This window comes from Hippichthys cyanospilos, chromosome 12 (assembly GCF_059441005.1).
Source record: "Hippichthys cyanospilos isolate Australia breed blue-spotted pipefish chromosome 12, RoL_Hcya_1.0, whole genome shotgun sequence".
In the NCBI taxonomy this organism is placed as follows: Eukaryota; Metazoa; Chordata; class Actinopteri; order Syngnathiformes; family Syngnathidae; genus Hippichthys; species Hippichthys cyanospilos.
Genome location: NC_142380.1, coordinates 8778879 through 8796044, shown reverse-complemented (window position 1 = coordinate 8796044; position 17166 = coordinate 8778879). Strand labels below are relative to the sequence as shown.

Here is a 17166-nt window from a genome sequence, read left to right as displayed (position 1 = left end):
AGCTTGGTGGTTAGTGAATAACACTGAGAGAAAAAGTACAAGATTATGAGGAGACCATAGATTGACATGATTTGATGCTTTTTGTATGCAGCTTCATTTTTATTATTTTGTTTTATTCATGGCACATTAGCAAATATAATTATTCATCTTGAAATCTCTCTTTAGCTGTAGTTGGGCAAAAGCTAGCTAAATCTAGTTAGTTAATCAAGCTAGTTATCTATCTATCTATCTATCTATCTATCTATCATTCATTTGATATTTACAACTATATTTGTCATAGTTTGCTGACTTGTTAGCTAGCTAGTTAGCTAAATCATTTGCTAGCTAATTAGGTAATTTTCATTAGCTAGCTGTTAGCTAACACATCATCCATCTATTTAAACATAAATCTCAGTTCAGAACATTTCATCCGTCACGTTTAATTATATTTTCAATATTTGAGGGTTTACACTTTAGAATACACTTATATCCAAAAAAATAAATCAAATAAACATTAATGAGAGGAAATAGTCTGGTCTTAAATGAAGGTGAATGTGATTTTAGAGGAAAAATTACATTCAAAATTAAGCTACAATACGTTGTTTTTTATGTAACAATGTTTTTACAAATATATGTAAAATGTATGTGTGTATTTATTTAATGATGAATGCAGGCAACTCGTTTCAGAAGCCGTTATGTGAAGTTTAGAGATGCCCTCATGCAGATAATGCGTGAATGTGAGCGCCCGAGGCTAGAGGAAAAACATAAGGGGGGGTCAATTGTGAACGATGAAAGTGAAGGAGAAGAAAAGGTTGGAAGTTGAATCGTTCCCTTGCGCTCGAGAGCCGTGACCAAAGCGCTAAATGCGCAATTTGACTGCTGCAAAATTGAGCGCAAATCACCATCACCGAAAACACCTCAAAAGTGTAATTAAATGGACGTGTTTTCGCTGGTGGGGGTGGGCGGGGGTCTGCACGCAAACTTGCGTGATTTAGTGACTTCAAGTCGTCATCAATCATTAACTCCATTCAGTCTCAATTTCCTCCATGAGCGAAAAGACAATCCAACAGGTCTTCACTCAACAGGTGCCACCAACCCAACTGCGCCAAAAACAGAGTCGCTCATGCACATTTTTTTCAAGGAACCCCATTGACTTTTTTTGCGCGCCCTTTGCGCATTTTATTGACAATAATATTCCTTTCATCGCAAAGAATAAAAAATAAACCAACGTTACTCAGATATGTATTATGATAATATGAAATAAAACAAGAGAAAAGGAAAGAAAGAAAGAAAGAAAGAAAGAAAGAAAGAAAGAAAGAAAGAAAGAAAGAAAGAAAGAAAGAAAGAAAGAAAGAAAGAAAGAAAGAAAAATCTTTTACAACAACTAAAATAAAACAGAACCCAACATTGCTCTGATATTTAATATGATAACTGGACTCACATCTATCAGCCAGAATGCCATCGATGCTGTGTTTGGTCCTGGGTTCGTTCTCCTCCATCTCCCGCTTCACCACTTCGTCAACATCCTCGTCGTCGTCTCCCAAAACGCCCAGTTTGGACCTCATGACGCGACTGATGGCGCTCACTTTCATTTGGAGGACACGTTTCAAGTCGATTCAGCGACCAAACCATCGACTGACACTTTATTTATTGATTTTTTTTAATATACCTGAAGGAACGCTGTTTCGGTCACAAATGCCATCTTTTAATAACTTGTCGCGAATTTCCCAGCTGAACATTCCCGGATTTTCCCTCTTGTATTCTTCAATCTTCTTGTCCAGTTCTGGTGAAGCACTTTGCTTGACGACGAAAGAAGAATAAAAAACAAACGAGAGAGTTTTATAATCACCACTTGGAGGAAATAAGAAAGACTGTTTGTGCTCACTTTTTTTGCAAAACGATCACTTTATGCGGTAGCTTTTTTTTACGAAAAGCTTATCGAAAAATGAGTTACTTAACATGGAATACAATTTCATGTACTTTTAAGAGCTCACATTTTTGTAAATGAAAACGTTATTTTTAGAAATGCGTACTAAATATGGATAAAAAGATGATCACTATACTCCGCATTTTACTACTGTTGCAAAAATATGTACGCTTGTATCATTAGTGTTTTCTAACAATTCTAAAAGTATAAAGAAGTAGAAAGAAGTTTTTTAAATAAATAAAAAACGAAAATACTTTTTTGCTTTCATTTTAAAGGTCATGCTTTTTCTAATGACGTCCAAAAAAACTGCAAAAGAAAAGAACACTAAAAATCGAGACTCATTTTTGAATCCATGTTTTTAAATTCCTGCCTCCAAAAAAACATGCCTACTACAAAAAAGACATAGCATTTTGAAAAAAAAAACGTTGTTTGAGCTCACATTAATGCAAAAAATGCCTGCTTATATTTTTAACGTTTGATAAAATCTAAAAATAAAAAAATAAAAACGATAACTTTAAATAGTGCGATGTATTCATGCTTACATTTGTTAAGTATACTTATTACGGCAGGAATGTAATAAATCTTTAAAAGGAAATAATGTTAAAAATCGCTCCGTTTGTTTTTCATGTGTATTCAGACTTCTGCCCCATAAAGCAAATTATAATATTGTTTCAAAATGGAAAAGGGGGAAACATGACACTTTTTATGGCATTTTTTAAAATGTTATTTGATTTCATACTCTTGCATGCTTATTTGCGTGTTTATTTTCAACATTTTATAACTTAACAAAGTAATAACAAATAGTCACTTTTTTTTACAAATACTGTACACATTTTATGCTTGAAGTTCTGGAGATGGGGAAATTCATATGCTTATTCCTAGAGGTATGTAATAAAGCTGCATAACGAAAAAATATGAAAAATCGTAACTTTTGTTATCCAAGTGTTCAGAATTACGAAACAGTGCAAGGGGGGACAGCATGATAGCATTAAAAATGCTGCACATTTCCGCAAAAAAAGCATGCTAATTTCTATGTGCAATGTATTATTAAAATGCTAAAATATGAAAAGGCATGAGAATCGTTCGGTGTTCAAAATAATAATAATAGTAAAGGTGAAAAATTTCATGGACGTGATTTCCCGAGGTACCTTGGGTTTGCTACCCCCAATTGCTCCGGGCCGAATGGATCCGGTCTCCTGGTAGCGGCACAGAATTTTGGACACGCAGCCGTGGGAGACTCTCAGCTGGCGGGAGATGACGCACGGCCGAACCCCGTGATGGGCCATCTCCACGATCTTGTGCCGGATGTGGTTGGGCAGAGGCCGGCCGTTGATGAACACGCCGCCCAGCTGGTTGACTCGACCCTGGCCCAGTGGGGTCGACACTGCCGGACCACCCCAAAAAAATTCGTGAACACAATTGGGAAGTTAAAAAAAAAAAAAAAAAAAACACTTTTCCTTACCCTCGAGCGAGTATCCTCCCCGTGAGTAATTCTGGTGTGGACCGGGTCTCATCATTCTCGTTAAGCCTCCAGCCAGTGCCGTCATGCCTCTTGACTGCCCGTCAGTCCGTCAAAAAAAAAAAAAAAAAAGAAAAGCTCGACCCAAACTGCTTTTCCTCCTTTCTTTTACTCCCACAAAAAAAGCGCAACAACATGCAGGCAGCCTCGCTGTCCTCGCTCAACAGGTTGCTCGCACAAATCAAAACAAGCAAACTTGAGCAAGTTTCTGCTCGAGATTCGGGTGCAACTTAGCTTGGCAAGCCGTCCTTGAGAGGATGTTTTGAGAGGATGGAGGATAGTGAAACATTTTTATCTGTGGTGGCTGTCCCCTCCGAGTGGCGGGTAAGCCCGCTGATTGGTTCCGACTCTGGACGTCCAGAGGCTGCTGGGCGTTCTGATTGGAGCCCGAGTTGGTTCCTCCGAGGGTGCATTGACCTCACAAGGGTCATCTGGCTGCGATGTCACAAGCTTGTGCTCAGTGTCACTTTTTCACACAAAAAAAACTACAAGATGACAGGATGGGATTTTACCTGATTGCTATCTTGCAGGCTCAAAACAAAAGTACACATTGTCATGCGATTACCTCAAAGTCCTTGAGGGATTAACGGTCCAAAATTGATTAATGGATCAATTGTTCTCCAGATTTATTTTTTATTTTTTTTAAATAAGTACCAATACGGTGGTATATTAGGCCAAGGTGTTCGTTTACAAAAAAAATGTTATATTCGTAAATATTATTGTAAAACAGTTTGAATATTCCATTTAAATGCATTTTATTTAAATGTACGGAAAAATAAGGAATAAAACACTTCTTAAATTGAATGAAATACAACTGAATCGCCTCCTGTATAGCAACCTTATTTTGCTAACCACTAGAGGGAGCCCAGACAACATTTTCAGATTCACACTACAATAAACAAAAATTATATCTGCAGCCATATTTTTTGTGAGCACCTCACAAATACACCAAAAACATTTTTTTTATTTCACTCATTCAATCCCAAATACATATTTTTAAGAGATTAAACATTTAACCCCAGGTATTTATGTATTTATTTTCTCATTTTAGGCTAAAGGGGGGTCAGAAAAATGGCATTGGATGAAGTAACATGTGTACTGCAATTCAAAAGTTTGGAGTCGCCTAGACTGAATCACAAAAGTGCATGTGACGGATGAGTAGGTCAGAATCATGCTGTCAAATTAGTCATTAAGACAGAAAATCAAAAGTACAAATTCAAAGTACTTATAGTAAAAAAATAACACATCCTTGTTCAAATGCTTGCTTTTTGCGATGAAGAAGGTAATTTTTAAAACTTTTATACCGTTAAAGTGATAACTTTAAGAAAGGCCTATCTGTGATAACTATAAGTTATAACTATAAGTGATAACTTTAACTGTAAATTCCAATTTAAAAAAAAATAAGGTGGATAAAACCACAGAGATCATCATTTAGATACAAAATCAAAAGTACACATTAAAAGTACACTGCAAATACAAAGCGTGTAATAGAATAATATAATATAATATAATATAATATAATATAATATAATATAATATAATATAATATAATATCATATCATATCATATCATATCATATCATATCACATCATATCAAATCATATCATATCATATAAAGATAAATAATTTAAAAAGCTTTTCTGCCATTAAAGTGACATATAATTTGTAAAATGCAATAAAAAAATGATGAATTAAGGGTGTGCAGAAGGATGCATATACCCTGTGTTCAAAATAACACACACATTCAATCCCACTTCACTTGCTGGCATTTTTAATGCCTCTGATTAACCCTTAATTGCATTTAAAATGTTTCAGCATCCTGAAAAAAAAAAAAAACACATTTATATTTTTTAGCAAACATGTTGGTGAATTTATTGCAATTGTGACAGTAAAATTAACTTGGACAATTATGCTATATGTTTACAGTTTACAGCCTGCCAACAGACAGATTTATGTTTGTGTAAGTTTTGACAAAATACTGCTGTAAAACAATTTAGTACTCCGTGGGGAAGAAATGTGACACGGTACAAGAATATCAATCATATCCCGTGCCTGCAATGTGCGCTCAAGTAACAAAACACTCAACGGGCCTAGCATAGGGATAAAAACCAGTAAACTGACAAAGCCCCCCCCCCCCCCCCCCCCCCCCCCCCAACATTATTATCTACATTATTATCTTACACTCATAAAAATCAGAGATCTGTTTACCTTCGCCATATTTGGATCAAAAAGACCCCCTCAAAAAATTTTGGGTTTGATCTATATATATCTATCTATCTATCTATCTATCTATCTATCTATCTATCTATCTATCTATCTATCTATCTATCTATCTATCTATCTATCTATCTATCTATCTATCTAGCTAGCTAGCTAGCTATAGCTATATCTGTATATATATATATATATATATATATATATATATATATATATATATATATATATATATATATATATATATATATATATATATATACATATATATATATACATATATATATATATATATATATATATATATATATATATATATATATATATATATATATATATATATATATATATATATATATATATATTGCATTACATCCACTAGTCGCTTTAGGTTTATTTGTTGCAGTCTGCATGTTACGACAAGGCAGTAAACACCCGTTAAGTGCCCTAGCAGGCACAGATGGAAATATGAACTGACTGCACTAAATTGTAGTCTTTTTTCGGGGTGCAGTCACACAACACCCCCAAAGCTTCGTATCACGGTGGCAGCAACAATGGGGACCAGCGTGGACATGCGGTGGTGTAACACAGCCGTGCAAATGCTCCATTAGGGACACGTAGAAGCACATGAGGGATCATTTGACTTAGCGGAGCCTTGTCAAGTTGTGATAATGGTGATAATTAGCCGTGTTTAACAGAGTCGTACATTTTTGGCCCCTTCTCCCTCAGGAATAAGACAATAGGCTGCTGAGCGGCCCTGGTCATGACCCCCGCAGGATTGTCCAGACTAAAGCCTTGTCTACACGTAACCAGGGCTATTTCAACCCAGATCATTCTCCCCTCTTCATGTTAAAAAAAGAAAAACATTTAGTTTTGTTTATTTAAAATCATTTCCAAGAAACACAGGCTGCTAGGCAGCAGTAGTTTTGCCAAAATCTGTCCTAGAAGAAAGAACTTATGTCTCACTGGCGGGAAATAGAGTGATGTAAAAACAGGTACGGATAGCAGATAGGGAAAACCAGAGATACGTGTAGACCAGGAATGGGCAAACTTACTGATTTGAGGGCCGCAAAGGCTTCTAAAATTGGACAAAAGGGCAGGACCTAGGAGAAAATGTATTAGTTTTTGATAATCCACTGCATAAGAGAAAAAAAATGGGATATATAGATAACAAGTGCTTTAGTTTCAAAAGAAAAATCAGCAAAACCATTACAACAGAGTTTTTCAAGTCTCATGTATTTAACTATTGAAAAGACTCTCACAAAACTGAAAATTAGATGAATATAATACGGCTTTTTTATTGCTAACAGTCACAACTTTATAGCATTGATATTTCCGCTATCCTTACGGATATTAATTTTCGCTCTTTTTCTGACTGATCATTTCCTCATGTTCGGCGGGCCAGATTAAAAAGATTAACGGGCCACCTATGGCCCCCACGCCATAGTTTGCCCATTGCAGTTATACATTTTTCTAATATTTTTTTCTTAACTCATTCAATGTCAGTATTTTAGACCCTCCTCAAGCCCCCCCCAAAAATGAATAAAATATATAAATAGTACCTGGTATTGAATGGCTGGATTATTAAAAAAAAAAAAAAAAAACATCTTTGGAAAAGAATGCGTGTTAACAGATCAAAATAGTAAAAAAATATATATATATAAAAATATAAATAGATAACTGGTTTTGAATGTCTGGATTTCTAAAAAAAAAAAAAAAAAAAAAAAAAAAAGAAAAAAAAAGTAATAATAACATCTTTGGAAAAGAATGAGTTTTAACAGATATCAAAATAGCGAGAAAAAAAGTATAAAAATATAAAAAAGATACCTGGTTTTTATGTTTGCATTTCTAAAAAACAAAAAAAGGAAAAATAACATATTTGGAAAATAATGAGTTTTAACAGTATCAAAAAAAAAAATAACCGTATGAATATATAAATAAATTCTTTTGTGTTCCTTTTTTCTTTTGCATTCAATATATGTGTTGTATTTCGCTTTGGGTAGACATAAAAAAAACCACAAGGGCAGAGAACATGTGGAAACATTATATGTCTATAAAAGTCATAGTAAAGTTTGACTATCATGAAAAGGACATTGGATCTAGCGTGTCAAATCAATTAAGCGGCACAAGCTGAGTCAGAAATGTAGTGTGGCAGCAGAGACAAAATGCGTTCAAAATCAAGTACAAAATGTCCCTGAAAAGACACAGTGTGTTGCCTTCAGCAAACATAAGAACAAGAAGAAGAACAAGTAGTCATTTGCCCGAGCCCAAAGACAAAGTTAGCTCATGCACAAGCGAAAATGTGGATTTTGGCGCCCAGAGATAAGCCAGACCAGGAAAAAAAAAGCCCTCGTTTATTCGACCGCTCGCCACGCTGACATTTTGACAACCGTTGCGCTTGTCCGCCTTTCTTATACACACAAGGACTTGTCTTCAAAAATGGGCATCAGAGCAAAGTTATTATTCGTCACTCTACATAAACAATTTGCTTTGGACGTGCATGTATTTTATTTAACTCCATTTTTATATTGTGCTTTTTACCGTAATTCCCCATGTAAAGGATGTACTTTGTTCCCCAAAATGAAGGCCAAAGTATAAGTGCATTTTCTGAACTGTAACTTAAAGATTACAATTTTTTTTCAACGATGATATTAGAGCCACATAAACCGAGTATATGGGATGTATGCTTATGGTATTTACGGTAATGGATGGGCGCATCCTTACTGTTGATTTTGCGCTGCACAATGAAGAATGGCGAATAAAATTTTGTCCACAAAAAAATAACAGTAGATTCTGCTACACAGCAACTTTTAACTCATTTAATCCCAGAAATATTTTGACTTTTTTTTTTTGTTTGATTTTGTCCAGAGTTTAGACTGTTTAAAAACAGCTTGTACTTAATGAATTAAGTACTAAAGCAATCAATTACTTTAGTACTTTCTTACCCAAAGTACCCAATTACTTTTTTAATTTTTGATTTTTTTTTTTTTTCGAAGACTTTCGGAAGTTAGTAAGATGAATTCACCTTGTTGGAATATCTCCAGCGTGGTTTTCACATCATCGAGCAGGCATTGTTGGAAAGGGGATGACATCCAGTGTGTGACGGCGGGCCTCGGGGCCTTCTGGTTAGGCCGGCCGGCCCGGAGGGAGGTTTGTGTTTTCCGATGTGTTTGATGTGATAGCATAACAAAAGGCGAGTGTGAGGCCGAGCCAGGTGAGTCGGACCCTAAATGAAAGAGAAGCAGAATTTGTTAACATGACAGCCTGTGGTCATGTATGGACGGCTTCATAATTGCTCAAATGACCACCGCAAACACTTAGCTAATTGTTTACGGTCCCATGATAGTAACAGGTAAGGACAGACTATCTACTTCTGTTTCAGGTGACATGCCGCATGAGTGTGTGTGTGTGTGAGTGTGTGTCCTTGGGTTTTGCTACCAGATTTAACTGTCTTTGTGGGGAACAGTTGGGTGGAGCACACAAGTTCAGACCTTTTTGCTTTTAGAGTACCATATATTTCAGATAATAAGCCACTACTCATTTCTCACATGTTGAACCTTGCTGATTATATAATCCAGTGCATTTTATCTGCAATTTTTTTTTTACTAATCACAAGAGGGCAACTTCGCAGTAAACAAAGGGAGACAGAAGAAGATGCTATCTAAGTATTGATTTTGAGTTTGAATTGCTATTTTACTTGCCACTAGGGGGCACTTAGGACTAGCAACCGCAAAGAGGGATGTTACTTTTGTGTTGGTGCAGTGTTCTAACAATCCAAACTAAACTGTTCAGTCTGTGTGTTGCTGTAACCATGCAATTAAAACAAATAAAAATAAAAAAATGTATGGCTTATAGTCCAGTGTAGCTTATATATGACAAAATTCTATTTTCTGTTACATTTGGTGGGGCTTATAGTCCGAAAATATGGCATAGGTTTGAATTGCATGTTGCCCTAGGTTAGGGTAAGCCCCGTAAGGGTTAGAGTTAGACAATCTATCATGTTAGGGCTAGGAAATGCATTATGTCAATTTCCCCCGATGATAGAAAACACTCCTTGAGTGTGTGTGTTCCTATCCAGCTATATTTCTGCGAATCATGGTGAATTTTAATATGTTGGCTGCTTGTCAAAATTTGCCCAATAAATCTCTGATCCTATTTATACTCTCTCAATGGCGTGATTGACTACAGTTACTATTACTGACAGCTGCAAAGATGAATTTCGCCACACGAGGGCACGCAATGACACAGTGCATGAAAAATCTTTCATTGAGCCAAGGGACATATTTTACGGAAGACAAATCTCATAAATGTCATAAAAAATAATATTATACTGAAATAATATCGATGTTACGTCAATTTGCTGACATTTAGGGCTGGGTATTGAAAACAAGCTATCTTTTAGTTGTATGAATAGCAACCGCAGGGTGTAGTTTGAGGGTCTTTACAATAATTGACAACAATATATTATGTCAGTTAATACAGTGCAGAAATTAGAATTAGAATAAGTATTAGTATTAGTATAAAACAAACATAGTATAACAAGTCTTCCTCAGACCTCATATTTGGGCCCATCAAAATGATTGTGATGTATCATAGTAAGTGACTCAGTGAATTGCAACAATATGAATCAATTCTTGCAGAGGATAAAGAATATATGCATGTGAGTTTAGCTATACTGTCTGTTTATGTGTTCACAAATACATAGCAGCTATGTTTGATTATCGTTAGCATTATGAGGCAATCCTTGGAAAAATTTCCCTGGACCCAGAAAGTTTGGAGATGCCCTGTGTTAGTGTCACTCATGAGAACATTTGATGGTGCTGTCCATTATTGTGGTGCTGAATTGAGGAGGAGCGAAATAAAATGACTTTGTCCATTCAAACTTATCTTTCATTGGCTCCATTCACTGTAAGCACATGATGCCAACTTGTGACAAATTGAGGAAGAGATTGGGAAATCAATTTCACGGCATCCATCAACAGGATTAGGACGGCGGTTAGTTCCGAGTCCACACTTTGTGCCTCGAGCTGTATCATCTAGTGGGCCGTGGTAATAAAAGTGGGGATCCAAAAGCACAAGCTTCTAAATTTCGAGGTGAGTTGTCACTTTGAATAAGGATGAGCGTGCACTGTATCGGGCAGATACCAAGATTTATTTCATAGTATCGGTACTCACCATGGCACAGCAAGCTCTCTTGGAGCATTTTTACGATCGCAAACTAAATCAAGTAAAACGCAAAAGTATTAGTGGTATCAGTACGTTAGACTCTACATCAGTGACTCCTGTCCTCAAACAGGTAGGACTGAAAAAAAAGTGGTATCAAATACTATCACATTTTTAAGACACAATTTGAGAGCAATACAGATGTAGCAAAACGCTGCTCATGATAAAACGTTGAAGGTTTTCACGTTTACTTTCATGAACTAAATCAAAATAAAAAATATTAGTGGTAGCGATACTTGGTATCAGTGTCTACTCAAACGTTGAGTCCTGGTATAAGCCTGAAAAAGAAGTGGTCTTGAATTTCTTATTTTGAAGATTTAATCACGAAATTTGTGGGCAAAACAGAGGTAGCAAAATGCATAATAATAGCAATAATAGCAAATTATATATATATATATATATATATATATATATATATATATATATATATATATATATATATATATATATATATATATATATATATATATATATATATATATATATATATATATATATATAAACAACCAAACCAAAATCTAAAAAAAATATGATTAGAAAATTGACATTAATTTCATGATATTTTCGGGAGAATATTGGAACAGATAGGCCTTTCTTTAAAATGATCCGTCTATGTTTTTCAGAGGGAATTTGTGTTTCAAAAGTATGAGTGGTATATGTACTTGGTATGTGTATTTTAGACTGACTTGTACCGTTCTGAAAAAAAAGCGCTATCGAACATCACTCATTTTTCCGGACTTTTATGGCAAGAACGTAGCAAAATGTAATTTCTGATCAAATTGTGGGTTTTGTATTTGTAAAGTGATCTGACGGATTTGACTTTTGACGTTATCAAGTATTTTATTGATGATTGCTCAACTATAGGTAGCTGTAGAGAGATACGGGCGCATCCCTGGTGCCAGGATATTTTCGAACGCTGTGATCCAATTATGGAGCAAAGATTGAGCAGCAATTTTGTGGCAAGGCCTGACTCCCCGCGGTGCAGCGACCCGGCGGGGGGTTCCGAGCCAATGACCCTGAGGGGGCGCGCGCCTTCACAAGATGAGAGAAATAACTTTGGGGCAGGGGGCCAAAATGAGTGCCGTTGTAAAGTAACGGGACAAAGAGGGTGCAGATGACCTCCCAGGGCTTGCAAATCATCTCATGGCCTTACGTTTGTTTTCCTAGTCATATACCTCGCAGAATATAACAACTCCACTAACGACCAGACTAACTTGCCTTCACTGATTAAATGTTAAAAAAAAAAGCTTGCTACAGCTAAAAACGAGAATGTTTGTCATTCAGCAGGAAAGGATACCTTGTGAAGAACATTTTTTGATCGTTTTCCTTTGCTTCCTTGTCGCTTCCTTTGGAGAGAACCTTTTTGTAAATTTAAAAACAAACAGAGATTCCTTGACCTCCCTCCCAAAAATTGAACACAAGTAAGGGTACTGTTACTTCAGAATACAAATACCAATACCTGACAAATAAATACTTGATTAAAAGTAGTATTAAGTGGAAAAAACAAGAGTACTCAAGGACTAACTGGTAAGGATGTTTTTATTATATTAGGACTGTCCAAGTAAAAGGTTTAACTTTGGAGATTAATGTACATTTTATAAATCAATTAAAAAAAATAACTGTTAAATCAAGTATGAGATTTTTTATGAGATTTTAACACAAAAAAATGTTTGTAAATATGTATTAGGCTTGGTAATTTTATTCAAGAAATGTAAGTTACAGAAAGAGAATTATATTTAAGGGTGATAAAAGTTATTGAAAAAAGTCCTTGAAAATAAACCGTTTTATGATTTGTAGTAGGACTAGTAATTATCTTTAATTTAATTACTCACATTTAACTATGGGATATGTTGTGATTAATTAGTTAACAAATAATTTAATCACTTGGCTGCACTATTACATACATACATATACAGTGTATAAATATATATATATATATACATATATATATATATATATATATATATATATATATATATATATATATATATATATATATATATATACACACACACACACACACACACACACACACGCACACACACGCACACACACACACACACACATACATTGTGCGTGACTGTGTGCATGCGTGTGAGTGTTAGAGCTGTCGAATGATGTTTTTTGTTTTGTTTTTTTTAAATCTGCTCTATCACACCTTTGAATTGAGATTAATGATGATAAACCAGTTCATTAAAAAGGCTTTCTGGTTGAAAAAATAATGATAATAATTGCCTGGCAAATTTGAAGAGCATGTGTACTATATCTGTTGTCAGATGTCAGCCTTGTTTCTAGTCATGTATTGCTACTTATGGTAAGAAATGAATGCAACGGGGGTGACACCCCCGGTGTAAAAAAAGTTAGTGCGGTCAGTGCTATTTGTGGGCTGCTGGAGTTTGTTATCACATTTACCAGTTATTTCAAAATTATTGTTTGACTTAGACCTTAGCATATAGCAGCCTGGCCCATGGGGAACTCGCCAGCATGCCCGGATTACTCCCTCCGGATTCGCCGATATCGACGAAACGGTAAAGCGGCGAGTTATGCGTTATTTGATCACAAGTCACAAAGATGTCTCCTTTTGGATTAAGAGTGGGTGGAATCCAACGAACACAGTGCGCATTTATCCGGGCTTAGTGTTGTTTTAAGCGGCGACACCGGTCTCGGGAGCTCCCCCTAAAAATCCACCTCTTTCAGGTTTTCAAAGGCACCCCTTCATTTGGCCATCCAGTCAGTGAGTAATACCACTTAAATGCCACCGTGACTAAAGCTGCGGAGAAAAGGAGGGGTGGCAGCCTACCACTGGGAGCCACAGGCAACACAGTGTCTGGCCCCGCCGGCTTCATTTCATAGACGAGCGCGGGGCTTAAAGTTAAAGATTACTTTGAAATGGGCATCCCGGTCACATCCCCGCCATCCAACTCCCGCCTTCCCTCCGGCCGTGGCTCCCCTCTCCCCGAAAAGAAAAAGCTGTCGCCACGGAGCTGGGGATGAGTTGGGGGCCCATCCTCTTTGATGACATAGAAGGATCCTTTTGTTCACTAATCCTCACACAAGCCTTTCCCTCCCCTCCCCTTCTCGCTTTTTTTTTTTTTTTTTACAAGTCCAACTGGACGTCAAGGGGCTTTGTTTTTACCCGCCAAGTTATGAGTGTACCTGGTTGCCCTCAATTGATTGACATGGTTGCCTTATTGGCTCCCTAATAGGACTGAACCTCTTATCGCTTCGGGATCAAAATCACAATGGCAGACAACACTAATCGAAAGTACGCTTTTTAAAGTTTGCCAATCAGCAGTAAGCGATTTTCGATGAGTAATATACACTCACTAGCTCGGGACTGGATTAAAAAAAAGGTCAATTGCTAGGCGCTAAGCTAGCTTGCAGCACAGCACAGACTTATACGGAACTATCATTTTGAAGAAAAACACAAAGCAAACAAATAGGATGGGCAACTTTGTGAAATTTTGTGCTTTTTTTGCGCTTTTTCGGTGAACCTAGAGAAATAATGTACCAAAAACCCAAAGTTTTTGTTTAGTTTTTTTTCTAAGATTTCTGAACTCACTAACACAAAACAAACAGAAAGAGACCACTCGCTGATCTATCATTTTTGTTGTGTGCTTTTTGTAGTTGTTATTGGTTGTACATAATTTTTTTAAGTTTAGTTTTTTTTTCTACAATTTTTTTTAACTTCATAGCTCCACGAAGCCCAATTATGAGGAAGCACTCAAAACAAACATTATTGAGCATGTGTGTGTGTGTGTTTTTCCATTGTACATCGAGCAACAATGTGCCGAAAACAGCCGGCTATCAGAATCGATATCAGGGATCAAAATATAGTATGTAGTATTTACATATAGTCTTGCATTTAGATACATTTACAAGTATACAATTGTACAGTAATACAATTTTGGGGAGGATAAAAAATACATAGTTGCATATTAGTTTAATTTGACAGTCATGCAACTTCTTAAAATCATTCCCCCCTAGGCTTTTTTTTTTTTCCTTCGGAACAATCTGCTGCTTTCACGTGATCGAGAGAAAGCCCTACCAGTCACACGACACAGGTCAGTCCTGTCAAAGGTGTTTCCCCCAGGAAGAGCAATTATCCCTTCAGGAAGAAAAGGTCACCCAGAAACAGACAGTGACGAGGTTTACATTTCCTGTGTGCCCGTGCGGCTCTTAAGATGTTGCCCCAGCGTGCGCATCTTAGCGTCATTATCAGATTGGACACACATTTCACGGGAGGGGATGAAAGTGTCCTTCTCCATATGAAGACCGTCACTGGGGCATAGCCCCGAGGAGTGTCAATATTACACACTGGCTTTGAATCGTCATGTGATGGACTGACTGACTTGTTGTCTGTACGCATTTGCGGGAGGTTGGAGCTACAAGTGTGCCAAGGAAGCGCTCAATGTACATGGTCAAAAGGTCAAACGCGGATTACCTGAGCTTTTCAATTTCAACGTGCCCGATGACATGTGGAGGACGTCCCCCGCGGACGGTTGGTTTGTTTGTAGTTTTCCCTGATTTCAGCTGGGACCCTGAAAAGAATGAGCAGAAACTAAACAGGTGGTCATTCATTATCATGCATTTGGCAAAGGCGTCGCTACAGTATGACACAATTTCGCAAAGCTGACTCCATGTTCCAATTAATTTGCTCCTAATTTGAAAGTTTACTGTACTGTTCCCATCACTGCGTTAAATGAGATTTGGTGTAGAAACCTTGTTAAAATCCCGCGTGCCCTCCTTTGAGATCCATTGATCTCAAACATTTTGCTCACTGCCTCCCTGTGGTGTAAGACAGAGAGTTTCGGAATAGTGAATGCATTTAATTAGGTGCGCTGTCTATTGCGCCGTATACTCACAAATAGACTTACAACGTGTGAAATACGGCTTGTATACCCACAGGAAGTCCCGACTTGATCTGTTGTGACACTGGCAGCAGGTGACTACACAGGTTAATTGTATCTTCTGCCATCTAGCGGACGAGATTTGAATTGGTCTGCTTGTCACTATAACTGCTGCTCAATTACTTTTTTTGCAGACCCCCAAACATTTCACATCCACCCACTCGTCAAGGTGACAGTAAATGAGATCATTTACCTACAAAAAAATATAAGCATGCCTACATTTTTATCCTTTTTAACATTGACAAAAAGCACTTTCAACAAGTTTCAACAAATGTTAACTTGAAATTTTACAAGATTTATACAGGTGACATGTTAGTCTGAAAAAAAAAGGAAATCTTTAGTTAGACTACAAACATTTTTGACCAAGTGAACCGTTTGATGCTGAAAAACCTGAAATCAATGAATAATAATACATGTAAATTGATCTGGAACATTAAGGTAGGAGTACAACTATCTTAAACATTTCAACCTGAAAAAAAAAAGAGTACAAAACATTGATGTGATTCAGAAAGCAAAATGTTGACAGTAATTTCAAATAACTCTTGCACAGACTATGACAAAGAGTACCACCTGGTGTTGTGAATGTGCACATACACTTCACACAGAAAATGCAATGCAGGCCTTTAACTTAATTTTTTATCTTAAAAAAGATATATGTGGTTGTAGAAAATAAATGAATGACAAAGCGATTACGTAGTATTAAATGACATCTATACAAGTTTTATAAAATAACCTTCATAAAAGGCTCCGACCCCCATGGCCACAGAACGAAAACGGATAGATGGACATTAAGTTACCCAAAGAAAAATGCACACTGCCTCTTAGCGTGCAAAAGAGAAAATGCAGCAGCAAAGAAAAAGAAATACCAGTGCTCACTGGCCATTTCATTAGGTACAGAAACACAGTTCAGTGACGTACTAGTAGGCCTATAGTCGTTTGAATTATTGGTTTATGGTGTTAGTCTTTCAACACTAAGCTTAAATAACACATTTGCAGTATTTTTCATATGGTATTTTAGCGTGTGGCGTAAGGGTGAATATGCAATCATACATACAAAATACAATAAATTTATATAACATGGATTTACGAGAGCAAAATATTTGTTAAAACATTGCAGGATCCCAGTATTATATTACAGTAGACAATAGAAAAGATTTGTTTTGGTTTTATTTAGGTTTATTGGTGACTTAGCAAAGAGTTTAAAAAAAACATGAAACTAAATATTGTAATTTTATGCAAACGGTTTATCGTTTAGAGATAAAGAAACAGAAAATACAAAACAAGTTTCAGTTTAATACATAGTGACGAAACCCGAAATAGGGAAACCAAATTAGGTTAATAACGCCGGCGACCCATTTCAGCTTTTTTCTTTCGAAATGACAAATTGACCGATA

General features: G+C 36.4%; 1 protein-coding gene across 1 annotated transcript in view; it reads right to left on the bottom strand.

The window, feature by feature from the left end:
• The window catches only part of LOC148414749 (paired box protein Pax-3-like), a 53730-nt gene that overhangs the window by 26829 nt on the left and 9735 nt on the right, over positions 1-17166 (bottom strand). The window contains exons 7-12 of the mRNA XM_088428746.1: positions 15307-15403; positions 8665-8865; positions 3369-3860; positions 3055-3290; positions 1649-1778; positions 1421-1564 (exon numbers count right to left, since the gene is read on the bottom strand). Of these exons, the coding sequence (XP_088284872.1) occupies positions 1421-1564; positions 1649-1778; positions 3055-3290; positions 3369-3453 (595 nt within the window). The 5' untranslated portion in view covers positions 3454-3860; positions 8665-8865; positions 15307-15403. The remainder of the gene's footprint in view (positions 1-1420; positions 1565-1648; positions 1779-3054; positions 3291-3368; positions 3861-8664; positions 8866-15306; positions 15404-17166) is intronic.